Raw genomic sequence first — 12,999 nt, forward strand, 5'->3', positions numbered from 1 at the left:
CAATCTCCCGCTACTGTCCTTGATCGGACCTACCCTCGCTCTAGTCATTCTCATATTTCTCACATATGTGTAAAAGGCCTTGGGGTTTTCCTTGATCCTACCCGCCAAAGATTTTTCATTCCCTCTCTTAGCTCTCCTAATCCCTTTCTTCAGTTCCCTCCTGGCTATCTTGTATCCCTCCAGCGCCCTGTCTGAACCTTGTTCCTTCAGCCTTACATAAGTCTCCTTCTTCCTCTTAACAAGACATTCAACCTCTCTTGTCAACCATGGTTCCCTCATTCGACCATCTCTTCCCTGCCTGACTGGGACATACATATCAAAGACACGCAGTACCTGTTCCTTGAACAAGTTCCACATTTCACTTGTGTCCTTCCCTGACAGCCTATGTTCCCAACTTCTGCACTTCAATTCTTGTCTGACAGCATTGTATTTACCCTTCCCCCAATTGTAAACCTTGCCCTGTTGCACGCACCTATCCCTCTCCATAACGAAAGTGAAAGTCACAGAATTGTGGTCACTACCTCCAAAATGCTCCCCCACCAACAAATCTGTCACCTGCCCTGGTTCATTACCAAGTACTAAATCCAATATGGCCTCCCCTCTGGTCGGACAATCTACATACTGTGTTAGAAAAGCTTCCTGGACACACTGCACAAACACTACCCCGCACAAACACTACCCCATCCAAACTATTTGATCTAAAGAGTTTCCACTCGATGTTTGGGAAGTTGAAGTCATTCATGACTACTACCCTGTGACTTCTGCACCTTTCCAAAATCTGTTTCCCAATCTGTTCCTCCACATCTCTGCTGCTATTGGTGGGCCTATAGAAAACTCCCAACAAGGTGATTGCTCCTTTCCTATTTCTGACTTCAACCCATATTACCTCAGTAGGCAGATCCCCCTCGAACTGCCTTTCTGCAGCTGTTATACTATCTCTAATTAACAATGCCACACCCCCCCCCCCCCCCCCCCCCCCCCCACCTCTTTTACCATCCTCCCTAATCTTGTTGAAACATCTATAACCAGGGACCTCCAACAACCATTTCTGCCCCTCTTCTATCCAAGTTTCTGTGATGGCCACCACATCGTAGTCCCAAGTACCGATCCATGCCTTAAGTTCACCCACCTTATTCCTGATGCTTCTTGCATTAAAGTATACACACTTCAACCCATCTCCTTGCCTGCAAGTACTCTCCTTTGTCAGTGTTACCTTCCCCACTGCATCACTACGTGCTTTGGCGTCCTGAATATCGGCTTCCCTAGTTGCTGGACTACAGATCCGGTTCCCATTCCCCTGCCAAATTAGTTTAAACCCTCCCGAAGAGTACTAGAAAACCTCCCTCCCAGGATATTGGTGCCCCTCTGGTTCAGATGCAACCCGTCCTGCTTGTACAGGTCCCACCTTCCCCAGAATGCGCTCCAATTATCCAAATACCTGAAGCCCTCCCTCCTACACCATTCCTGCAGCCACGTGTTCTCCCTATTCCTAGCCTCGCTATCACGTGGCACCGGCAACAAACCAGAGATGACAACTCTGTCTGTCCTGGCCTTTAACTTCCAGCCTAACTCCCTAAACTTGTTTATTACCTCCACACCCTTTTTCCTACCTACGTCATTGGTACCAATGTGCACCACGACTTCTGGCTGCTCACCCTCCCCCTTCAGGATCCTGAAGACACGATTTAATACTGAATTATTGGGTGCTGTTTAGCTCACTTGGCTAGACAGCTGGGTCGTGATGCAGAGCAAGGCCAGTTTGATTCCCTTAACAGCCAAGGTTATTTATGAAGGCCCCGCCATCTCAATCTTGCCCCTCGCCTGAGGTCTGGTGTGGTTATATCACCACCAGTCAGCTCTCTCCCTCAAAGGGCAAAGCAGCCTATTGTCATCTGGGACTGTGGTAACTTATTAGGCAAAACTCTCTGTTCATTGAAGTGCCTTGGATAAAAGAAGTTGGGTGATCTAAACTTTTAAATTATAAATGTGAATCTACATTAAAAAAAGGATAATTTAACACTAACTTTCTAGTGTCTGAAGATTGCAGGTAGCTGATGTGGACAATGCAAAGGAAATGGATGCTGTTTTCAACTGGGATTTTAAAATACTGTTGGACTGGAGTAATGAGAATTTTGAGTGTCTGACCTGTACAGTACCTAAGTGAGTACTGACAGTCACAAGCAGATCAGTGGATCTCCATTCCCTAGAATTGAGACTTTGACTTAATGCGTTCATTAAAAAATTAAATGGGAAATTAGGCAGACAGCAGTCCAGTACAATGTATTTTTTCTAAACATTTTATTTTGGAATTGCTTTTAGTGCGTGGTGATTGGTCTCCAATCCACTGGAGAAGCAAGAACACTTGAAGCCCTGGAGGAGGGTGGTGGTGAACTGAATGATTTTGTTTCAACTGCTAAGTATGTTTACACAGTATAACTATCTGTAATTGTAATTTTTTAATGTTTTTAAAAGGCATCAAAACTAATTTCTATAAAAAAGCTTTCAAATTCTTTAAGGACTTTTCTATAAATTGAATGTCGGAGTTAATCTGTTGAAATTTTATTCTGCAATCGTTACGATTACCAACTAGAATGTCATTTGTTTACTGTACTTCAATATGTAAATAATTAATGTAAGGAAGGAACACTTTGAAGGGTTGAGGACTAAGTTTATTGCTTCTGTGTTTGCTTCACTAATTAGCTGGGAAGCCCTTCAGGATTTCCAGATGTCATCGGGCTCTATCTATATAAATGCATGTTTTATAAAGGTTCTGAAGAAACAGCGCGCATTTAAATGTAAGGAAGGATTTTAAAAGCTGTCCACATTTAAGTACAGTTTGTTATTTTGTTTGCATAGTTTTGCATCAAAAGATCCTTTTGAGAGATTTCTCCTTGGCCCTTGCCAAAAATTTGAATATTATATGTCCATGCTGGATTGTTGTGATTTGTTTGGATAATTTATGAATGCTGTGTAATTTTAGTATTGAGAACAATTATTGCAGGTAAACTGTATCAATGTGTTTACAAAAACGTGCCACTTTATATATTGAAGCCACATTCTTTAAGATTCCCTGATGCTATACATGGGAAGATCTGGAGCTCGCTGAAGTCTATGGATCAACTTAACTGCACACACATGACTTGTCGCTTGAAAATGCACTATTGAAGAAATGTTTTAGAAATATATATTCGTGTAACAGCTTTCTCAATTTCAGGTCCCCAAACCCTTTCCAGCCATTAAAGTACTTTTTTTGAAGTTAATTCACTGTTGACAAACGTGGAAGCCAATTTTTGGAAAATGAAAAAAGTCTTCTGGTACTTCAGGTTCCAAACAGAAGATCCATGAAGTTAATGATTAGTCAGCATGTCTTTTATTTGTAGCTTGAAGTGAAAAATATGTCTTTTGTATTTGTACTCTTAAAATTTATTGAGGTGAGGTTAATCTTTTGGTTAGGTCATACTGACCAGGAAAGACCGATATTTGATCTGAGTTTGCTGTTCTCAACCCAGGTGATTGTTGATGCTCCAGTTAGTCTAACTGTCCAAGGAGTGGGCAAAATCAGTTGAGTTTTTTTGAAAAAGCAAGATGGCGTTGGAGCCTGGCGACGCTCTGCGAGCTCTCCCACACAGATCCACTTCCTAAATCTCTTATAACCACTAACCTTTTAAATGTAATCATGTATTCCCTATGTTCTTTCATGTATGGAATCATCTGTCTGGACTGTACGCAGAACAATACTTTTCACTGTACCTTGGTACATGTGACAATAAAACAAATACAATGCCCTGATAATTATTCACTGAATTCTCTGAGTAAATGCACAGATTAAGAAGGATGGGGAGACCCCGAGGACAAATAGCTTGCTAACTCACTGAAAGCTGGAATGTGTATCGTAGCATTGGAGCTGATAATGCCCATAGAACTAGTTGTGGTAGGAGGAAGCTTAAAATCTGTTCAAATTGAAGAATGCAGGACAATTGTTTACTTCTATAGGGAAATGAGTTGATTTATTGATTAATACCTGTTAACTATTTAATATTTGGTGCATGCAATTGACAGTTCTCAGCACTGACGGTTATTGACCATGTAACTTAAAGCAACTTTTTAATCATTTCAGGGGAGTCCTTCAGTCTTTAGTTGAGAAACACTTCCCAGCACCTGACAGAAAGAAACTGTACAGTTTGTTGGGGATAGATATGAGTGTGTCCAGCAATCATGATTCTCCCATTGACAGTCCATCAAGACAGAGCAAAGGGAAAAAAAGAAAAGGTACAAACTTTCTTTCTTCATGTTGCCGATTGTGACAGTGAGCACTTTCTCCCATGTGGCTGCCAACTGAAGTGGAGCAATGACTAAAGATCATTTTCTTTCAATGTAAACTGAATATATGACTTGTTAAATCATTTTCAATAAAATGAATCTGAGCCTACCTATTCATATACACTAAATTATTGTACCTCCAAGATTACAAATTTTATAGACTTTGTACTTTTCTTTACTCTTATTCATAACTCTTATTTGTATAAGAAAACTTCATATTTGCTTTCTAGTTAAATAATAGTGTGATCTGGGAGTCATAACATGGAATCCATTTTGCATTATGATGACTATAATCTCATTGATAACCCATGTATATTCTCCTGTCTTTAGAGAGTGAATTAAAAGCATCAGCAGTGCAAGATACAAATGTAAGCCAAAACAAGTGATTGGACAGCATACAGCTTTCACCATGAAATTCAATAATTCTCTACCACTTGTTGCATTAAAGTGAAAAATATATATTTTTCTTGCCATTCCAGGCATTCACTTGTGACCAATTGTCCCACCGTTCTGTAAACATTATATGTCTCCTTCAATGGGCTGGTTTAGCTCACTCGGCTAAATCGCTGGCTTTTACAGCAGATCAATGAGGCCAGTAGCACAGTTCGATTTCCGTACCAGCCTCCCCGGACAGGCGCCAGAATGTGGCGACTGGGGGCTTTTCACAGTAACTTCATTGAAGCCTACTCGTGACAATAAGTGATTTTCATTTCATTTTCCCTGCTGGGTATACTGAATGAACCTTAATTTCTCCTAAAGCAACAGTTGTCCTGTCTTTGTGCTACTTGACAGACTTCCTGTACCCAGTACAGTAAAATTTAATTCCCTCTTCTCTAAATTCCTCCATGACTTTGCCTCAATCTACTTCTACATTCTTCTGAATGCAGAACAAGACCAGTAGCGCGGGTTCAATTCCCGTACCGGCCTCCCCGAACCGGCGCCGGAATGTGGCGACTAGCGGCTTTTCACAGTAACTTAATTGAAGACTCCTTGTGACGATAAGCTATTATTATTATTATTATTATGTTCTATCTCCTCGTCCCTCCACCCTTCCTCCCCATTCCCAAACACTTATTTAGACTGTGTATTGTCTCCCCTCACCCTATTATTGCAGAGTCTTCAGCAGCCTTGATCCTAAATTTGGAATTCTTCTCCGTCGTTGGTGATCTCTTCAAAACCCATGTCTTTCCTTTCCTGGCTAAGCATCTGTTTTCTTGGCACCTTTCTGAAGCATTCTGGGGCATTTTTGTTCCTGATTTAACTTCATTCATAGCTTTCTACAAGTAACTTGTGAATTGTTTTTTTCTAAGCTAATGAGGACAAAAGGGAAGCAAAAAAGCCTCGCAAAAGCAAAGGTCTTGCCGGGAGTAGCTCTTCAGAGACTGAATCTGAAGTATCAGAAAGTGAAGGCAGTGATGAAGAAAGCTTTCTCTCAGTCAGTTCTGGCGATGATGACTTTAACCCTTTCAGAGATGAATCTTCCAATGAAGAAGATGGTAAGTCAGTGAAAATGGCAAATGTAATTTTCTGATGGGCAAAAAATACAGCAATGTTATCCTTATTGTAATTCACTGTGAACTCAGCACAGAGCGAGGACTTAATTAACATTCGATAGAAACCAAATTTTTTTAAATGTAGTATGTACAACTTGCAGGGTATCTTTACTATTTCAATCAACGTCCCAGAATATTTCATAGGAGGTGGAACAACTTTGACCTTGAGCAGAAATTGGTCAGTTCGGAGGGGGATCAAAGGCGAAATGAAGGTTAGGGAGCATTTGATGGTGAGAGAGGTATCAAGTTAGATTTAGATACAAGGGAGAATTCTAAACTGACTACGTCGCTGCAGGCTGCCACCACCGTGTCTGAGGTGGGGAGGTGGATTCTGAAAATTGAAAAGTGCAAACTGATATTCAAATGTGGTGGTGGCTTCAGGTGTGGTGTGAGACTATGGAATGATCTGTTGCTGAAGATATTTGTAGTGAATAGGGAGTCATTGCTGATGCACAAGTTGGGAAGAGTAATGGTAGACAGGTCATAACACAAGTTGTTTTTATTGTGAAAATTGTGGTCTTGCTGAGGGATTGGATATGGGATTGAAACTCTACTCCAGACCCACTGGGGTAATGTGAGAGAAGACTGGTCTTTCAGGGTGTGTGTGGGAATGCGAGTTTCAAAAGGAAAAGTGTGGATCAATGCTTGGGATACAGCAGTTGCTTTCTTTAAGGTTAAAGATATCACAGGAGCTGATGTGAGCCCTGAAGGTTAGTTTCTCTACATGAGAAGCTGGAGAATGTTCTGGGAAGTGGTAAGGGCTCGTGATGCAGCAGGATAGTGAAGCGGTTTAATTTATCTCTGTTTGGGACAGAAGGAATCACAGAATCCCTACAGTGCAGAAGGAGATCTTTCAGTCCATCACCGATCCTCCGAAGGAGCACCCCATCCACCCTACCCCCGTAACCCCACCTAATTTTTAAAAAATTTAGAGTACCCAATTATTTTTTCCAATTAAGGGGCAATTTAGTGTGGCCAATCCACCTACCACACAGACAGTGCCGCGGGGGCGGATGGAACCCAGAGCCTCAGCGCCATAGACAGCAGTGCTAATCACCGCCACCTTGCCGCCCACCCCACCTAACCATTGGACACGAAGGGGATCTGTAGCGTGGCCCACCAACCTATTCTGCACCTTTGAGCTGAGGGAGGAAACCAGAGCACCCAGAGGAAACACACAGATACTGGGAGAAAGTGCAAACTCCTCACAGACAATCACCCAAGGTTGGAATTGAACCCGGGTCCCTGGCGCTGTGAGGCAGCAGTGAAAACCATTGTGCCCCCATGTTGTCCCAAGAAGTCTGTTTCTTTGTATCGGAGAAGAGATGAAAGAAATAGAACAGTGAGATGGAAAGGAGGTGGGTTGTGATGAAGGGAAGAATTTGAGTTAGTATCACGAGTGAGGTAAACAATATCTGGCTGGTTTAGTACAGTGGGCTAAATAGCTGGCTTGCAATGCAGAACAAGGCCAGCAGCGTGGGTTCAATTCCCGTGCCAGCCTCCCCGAACAGGCGCCGGAATGTGGCGACTAGGGGCTTTTCACAGTAACTTCATTGAAGCCTACTTGACAATAAACAATTATTATAAGAGAACTGTTCACCATACTGACGAAGGTGGTGTCATATGGATAGATGACCAGAATGAGAGTAGCGAAGGAGCTGTGCTGATACCATGTGGAACCTTTGCTGGATTGGAGGTAAGGGTAGAGGGCGTTCATCAGTGGGACATTGAAATATTGTGAGAGTGACAAAGAAATATGGTGAGCCCTGTTTGTGGCAAGCTAAATTGGATGCCATGGATGGGTATAGGAAAGTTTGGTGGTAAGGTTACCGAATATTTAGTAAAGGCCAGAGCCAGTTTGGTGTGATATTTAAATACTCCTGTTGCCAAGAGATCCCTGCATAGTTTAACTTCCTTCTGATTTAATGTGCTCTCAATTTCTGCTTGCTGTTGTGTTCTTTTCACTGTTTGAATCAGATCCCTGGTTAGTGAGGAAGGACCGCAAGAAGGACAAAGACAAGAAAAAGAAAAAGAAAAGTATTGATCCAGATTCTATCCAAAGTGCCTTACTAGCATCTGGCCTTGGATCAAAAATGCCTAGTTTCTCCACGACCACAATCAGCAGCACAACAAATAATGCACTTCCTTCAGGTACAAATGTTGGAAATGTAAAAGATTTCAGCCACAGTAAAGAATTGAAATATGATTTTGTTCAATTTTCAACATTTAAGTAAAAATAAAACTATTAATGCATGTACTTTGTTATGGCATGGAGATTTAAACTAAGGATTTTTAAATCTACTTAATTCTCAAGTCCCTTCCTGCTCATGTGATTTAACTTTTTCTTACTCTCTTTGCTCCAAATAAAACTCCTAGGTAACAGCAGCCATAGCATTGTAGCCAGCCAGGATGCAGTAGAAAGAGCCCAGCAAATGAAACGGGAGTTGCTTGAGAAGCTGGAGAGGCTTGCGGAGGACCTGCCTCCCAACACACTGGATGAATTAATAGATGAGCTTGGTGGTCCTGATAACGTAGCAGAGGTTAGTTCAAAAACCGTATTATTGGAATATGTGTACATCTACAACACAAAGGACTAGTATTTATTTCACATATTTAATATAGTCAAAATGTCCCAAGATGCGTCATAGAGCTGTTATCCAACAAAAAATTGTTGCGGATCCACATGAAATAATAGAGCAAATTTTTTATTTATCTTTAAATTTTTCCAATTATGGGGCTAAATTGCCAATGCACCTGACAGGCACATCTATGGGTTGTAGGAGTGAGACCCACCCAGACACGGGGAGAATGTGTAAACTCCACACTGACAGTGAACCGGGGCTGGGATTAACCCCGGGTCCTCGGTGCCGTGAGGCAGCAGTGCTAACCACTGCTGCCCCAATAATAGGGCAAATGGGGCAGCACGGTGGCACAGTGGGTTAGCCCTGCTGCCTCGCGGCGCCGAGGTCCCAGGTTCGATCCCGGCTCCGGGTTACAGTCTGTGTGGAGTTTGCACATTCTCCCCATGTTTGCATGGGTTTCGCCCCCACAGCCCAAAGATGTGCAGGATAGGTGGATTGGCCACGCTAAATTGCCCCTTAATTGGAGGGAAAAAAAAGAATTGGGTACTCTAAATTTATTTCAAAAATAATAGGGCAAATGAGGAAAAGGTTTTATGGCGCACTTAGATGTAGAGAGGCAGAAGAAATTGAAGTTTAGGCTGTGGCAACTGACTGTGTGAAGCTATGTAAATCTGAAATGCACAAGAAGTCAGAATTTGAGATGTGTAGCATTCCAAGACTTCTCCGCGTGACGGAAGTTACAGACATGAAGGGCAATGCTGCAGAGACGTTTGAAAATACCAAACTTGATTCATTGCCGCGCTTGGAACCAAAGTAGGTCAGTGAGCACAGAGTTGTGTGTGAATAGGACTTGACCTGAGTTAAGCTAGCGGCAGTAGAGTTTTTGACGAGCTCAACTTTATAGTCTGATTCTGTGTCTCAGTTGCTACTGAGGGGATGGAATTAGTGGGTAAGAAACATAGTCTATGGCAGAGCCCAAAGCCAGTGGGTTTCCATCTTCCCTATGTTTAATTGGGGAAACATTTGGTCGTCCAGGATTGGATGTTGGACAGGCAGCTTGATAACTCTCAGTGGAGGAGGCAAGAGTGGTGGTTGTGAGATAGAGCTGGGTGTCGTCATTGTACATGTGGAACCGGAAATGTTTGTGGATGATATCAGCAAGAGGCCAAATATAGATGAGAAATTGGAGGGGGCCAGAAGAAGTCCTTGGGGAGGTGCCATTGTATTTGAAGATGCAAAGTGTTCAGTAAGGAAAGGGAAGTTTGGCAGTACCGATTTGTAAAGAGATTGTCATGTTGGAAAGCGAAAATGCCCTTAAGGGGGTAAGGACAGAATTTATTTGGTTAGAGTTGAGAAGCAAGGTATGATAATGCTATTCAGGGTATTCTCAAGGCTTCCAATAGAGGGGAGCAGATGTGCAAGAGTGGGGACGTTGGGGAACTTGAAATACTCCATATTGATTGGGATGTTAGAGGCAAAGGGTAAGGAAGAGGAGAAATTTCTGACATTTCTTCAGGAGAACTTTCTTGACCAATATGTTCTTGGTCCAATGAGGAAAAAGGAATTGCTGGATCTGGTTCTCGAATGATGTGGGTCAAATGAAACAAGTGTCTTGAGGAGGAACATTTAGGTAATGGTGACAATCCAAAATAGAGCTTCTAAATTAATTTCAATGTCAAAATGAGCTAACTTCAGAGGTAATCTAGCCATGGTAAAATTGAACCAAAGAATGTCAGGAGAAACTATGACAGAGCGATGGATGATCTTTGAGGAGATAGTTTAGGCACACGGTTGATACAACATTGATCAAAAGCAGGGGAACCAAAGTCCTAGGGCGGGATTCACCCAGCCCTGGGCCGGGCCGGAGAATCCCCCGCGAACAGGCCACGCCGGCATGCGATTCTCTGCAGAGTGGAGAATTGGCGCCGGCATGGTTGGCGTGGCGCCAGTTGCGGGCAGCTCAATGCGGCCAGCCCCCCGATCCTCCAGCCAGGATGGGCCGAGTTGCCGTAAGAAAAGAACCGAGTGCCGCTGGCGCCGTTCTAACCTGCTCTGGGCCGGCGGGTCCTCGGCGTTGAAGGTAAGTTTCAATAAGATCCCCCTCATCCTTCTAAACTCCAACGAGTACAGACCCAGAGTCCTCAACCGTTCCTCATACGACAAGCTCTTTATTCCAGGGATCATTCTTGTGAACCTCCGCTGGACCCTTTCCAAGGCCAGCACATCTTTCCTTCGATACGGAGCCCAAGACTGCTCAGAATACTCCAAATGGGGTCTGACCAGAGTAATTAATTCCTTGTGAGGTAATGCATTTTGGAAGGTCTAATGCAGGTAGGGAATATACAATGAATGGTAGAACCCTCGGGAGTATTGACAGTCAGAGAGATCTAGGTGTACAGGTCCACAGGTCACTGAAAAGGGCAACACGGGTGGAGAAGGTAGTCAAGGGGGCATACGGCATGCTTGCCTTCATTGGCCGGGGCATTGAGTATAAGAATTGGCAAGTCATGTTGCAGCTGTATAGAACCTTAGTTAGGCCACACTTGGAGTATAGTGTTTAATTCTGGTCGCCACACTACCAGAAGGATGTGGAGGCTTTAGAGAGGGTGCAGAAGAGATTTCCCAGGATGTTGCCTGGTATGAAGGGCATTAGCTATGAGGAGCAGTTAAATAAACTTGGTTTGTTCTCACTGGAACGACAGAGGTTGAGGGGCAACCTGAGAGAGGTCTACAAAATTATGAGGGGCATAGACAGAGTGGATAGTCAGAGACTTTTCCCCAGGATAGAGGGGTCAATTACTAGGGGGCATAGGTTTAGAGTCGATGTACGAGGCAATTATTTTACACAGAGGGCAGTGGGTGCCTGGAACTTGCTGCCGGAGGAGGTGTGGAAGCAGGGACGATAGTGACATTTAAGGGGCATCTTGATAAATACATGAATGGGATGGGAATAGAGGGATATGGACCCAGGAAGTGCAGAAGATTGTAGTTTAGTCAGGCAACATGGTCGGTATGGGCTTGGAGGGCCGAAGGGCCTGTTCCTGTGCTGTACTTTTCTTTGTTCTTTGTTCCTTGTATAGCCTCAGAAGTACATCCCTGGTCTTGTATTCTAACCCTCTCGACATGAATGCTAATATTGCAGTTGCCTTCCTAACTGCCAACTGAACCTGCATGTTAATTTTAAGAGAATTGTGAACAAGGATGTCCAAGTCCCGTTGTGCTTCTGATTTCCTAAGCATCTTTCGATTTAGAAAATAGTCTATGCCTCCATTTCTCCTTCTAAAGTGCATAACCTCACACTTTTCCACATTGTATTCCATCTGTCACTTCTTTGCCCACTCTTCTAGCCAGTCCAAATCCTTCTGCAGCCGCCTGCTTCCTCAATACTACTAGCCCCTCTACAGATCTTTGTATCATCTGCAAACTTAGCAACAGTGCCTTCAGTACCTTCCTCCAGATCATTAATCTGAAAGGGTGTGGTCCCAACACCAACACTCTGGAGTGTAGTCCATCCGGTCCAGGTGACTTATCCACCTTCAGACCTTTCATTTTCCCCAGAACCTTCTCCTTTGTGATGGTCACTGCACTCGCCCCTGCCTCCTGGTTCTCCTGGAGCTCTGGCATCCCACTGGTGTCTTCCACTGTGATGCAAAGTAACTATTCAGTTCATCTGCCATTTCTTGGTTTCCTATTATTACTTCTCCAGCCACATTTTGCAGTGGTCCAATGTGTTATTTCTGCCTCTCTTACCTTTTATATATTGAAAAAAACTCTTCCTATCTTCTTTTATATTACTAGTTGGCTTGCACTCATACTTCATCTTCTCCCCCCTTATTGCTTTTATAGTTGTCCTCTGCTTACTTTTAAAGGCTTCCCAATCCATTGGCTTCCACTAATCCTCACCACTTTGGGGCAGCAAGCTCCAGGCACCCACTACCCTATGTTTAAAAAAACTTGCCTTGTACATCTACTCTAAACCTTGCCACTCACACCTTAGCTTTTATGCTGTCCTTGACTTTGCTCGTCAGCCATGGATGCCTTGTCCTCCCTTTAGCATGTTTCCTCCTTGGGATTAATTTCTGTTGTGCCTCCCCAATAACCCCCCAAAACCCCTGCCATTGCTGTTCCACTGTCTTCCCTGCTAGGCCCCTTCTCCAATCAACTTTGGCCAGCTCCTCCCTCATGTCTTTGTAGTTACCCTTATTTAATTGTAATACTGTTACATCTGATTGCAGCTTCTCCCTCTCAAACTGCAGGGTAAATTGTATCATATTGTGGTCACTGCTCCCTAAGGGTTCCTTCACCTTAAGTTCCCTAATCAAGTCTGCCTCATTACACACCACCAAATCCAGAATTGCCTGTTCCCTAGTGGGCTCTGTCACAAGCTGCTCCAAAAAACCATCTTTTAGACATTCCACAAATTCCTTTTCTTGGGATCCACTACCAACCTGATATTCCCAGTCCGCGTGCATATTATTGATTATTGTGATATTGCCTTTTTTACATGCCATTTCTATCTCCTGATTTATTTTCTGCCCCACATC

The 12,999-nt window shown here is 43.3% G+C and overlaps 1 protein-coding gene across 1 annotated transcript in view; it reads left to right on the plus strand.

The window, feature by feature from the left end:
- sbno1 (strawberry notch homolog 1 (Drosophila)) overlaps window positions 1–12,999 on the plus strand; it is a 158,636-nt gene that overhangs the window by 56,281 nt on the left and 89,356 nt on the right. The window contains exons 14-18 of the mRNA XM_038817800.1: window positions 2,320–2,417; window positions 4,118–4,269; window positions 5,631–5,816; window positions 7,851–8,024; window positions 8,250–8,413. Coding sequence (XP_038673728.1) covers window positions 2,320–2,417; window positions 4,118–4,269; window positions 5,631–5,816; window positions 7,851–8,024; window positions 8,250–8,413 — 774 coding nt within the window. The remainder of the gene's footprint in view (window positions 1–2,319; window positions 2,418–4,117; window positions 4,270–5,630; window positions 5,817–7,850; window positions 8,025–8,249; window positions 8,414–12,999) is intronic.

The sequence above is a fragment of the Scyliorhinus canicula genome, chromosome 1, assembly GCF_902713615.1.
Source record: "Scyliorhinus canicula chromosome 1, sScyCan1.1, whole genome shotgun sequence".
Classification (NCBI taxonomy): domain Eukaryota; kingdom Metazoa; phylum Chordata; class Chondrichthyes; order Carcharhiniformes; family Scyliorhinidae; genus Scyliorhinus; species Scyliorhinus canicula.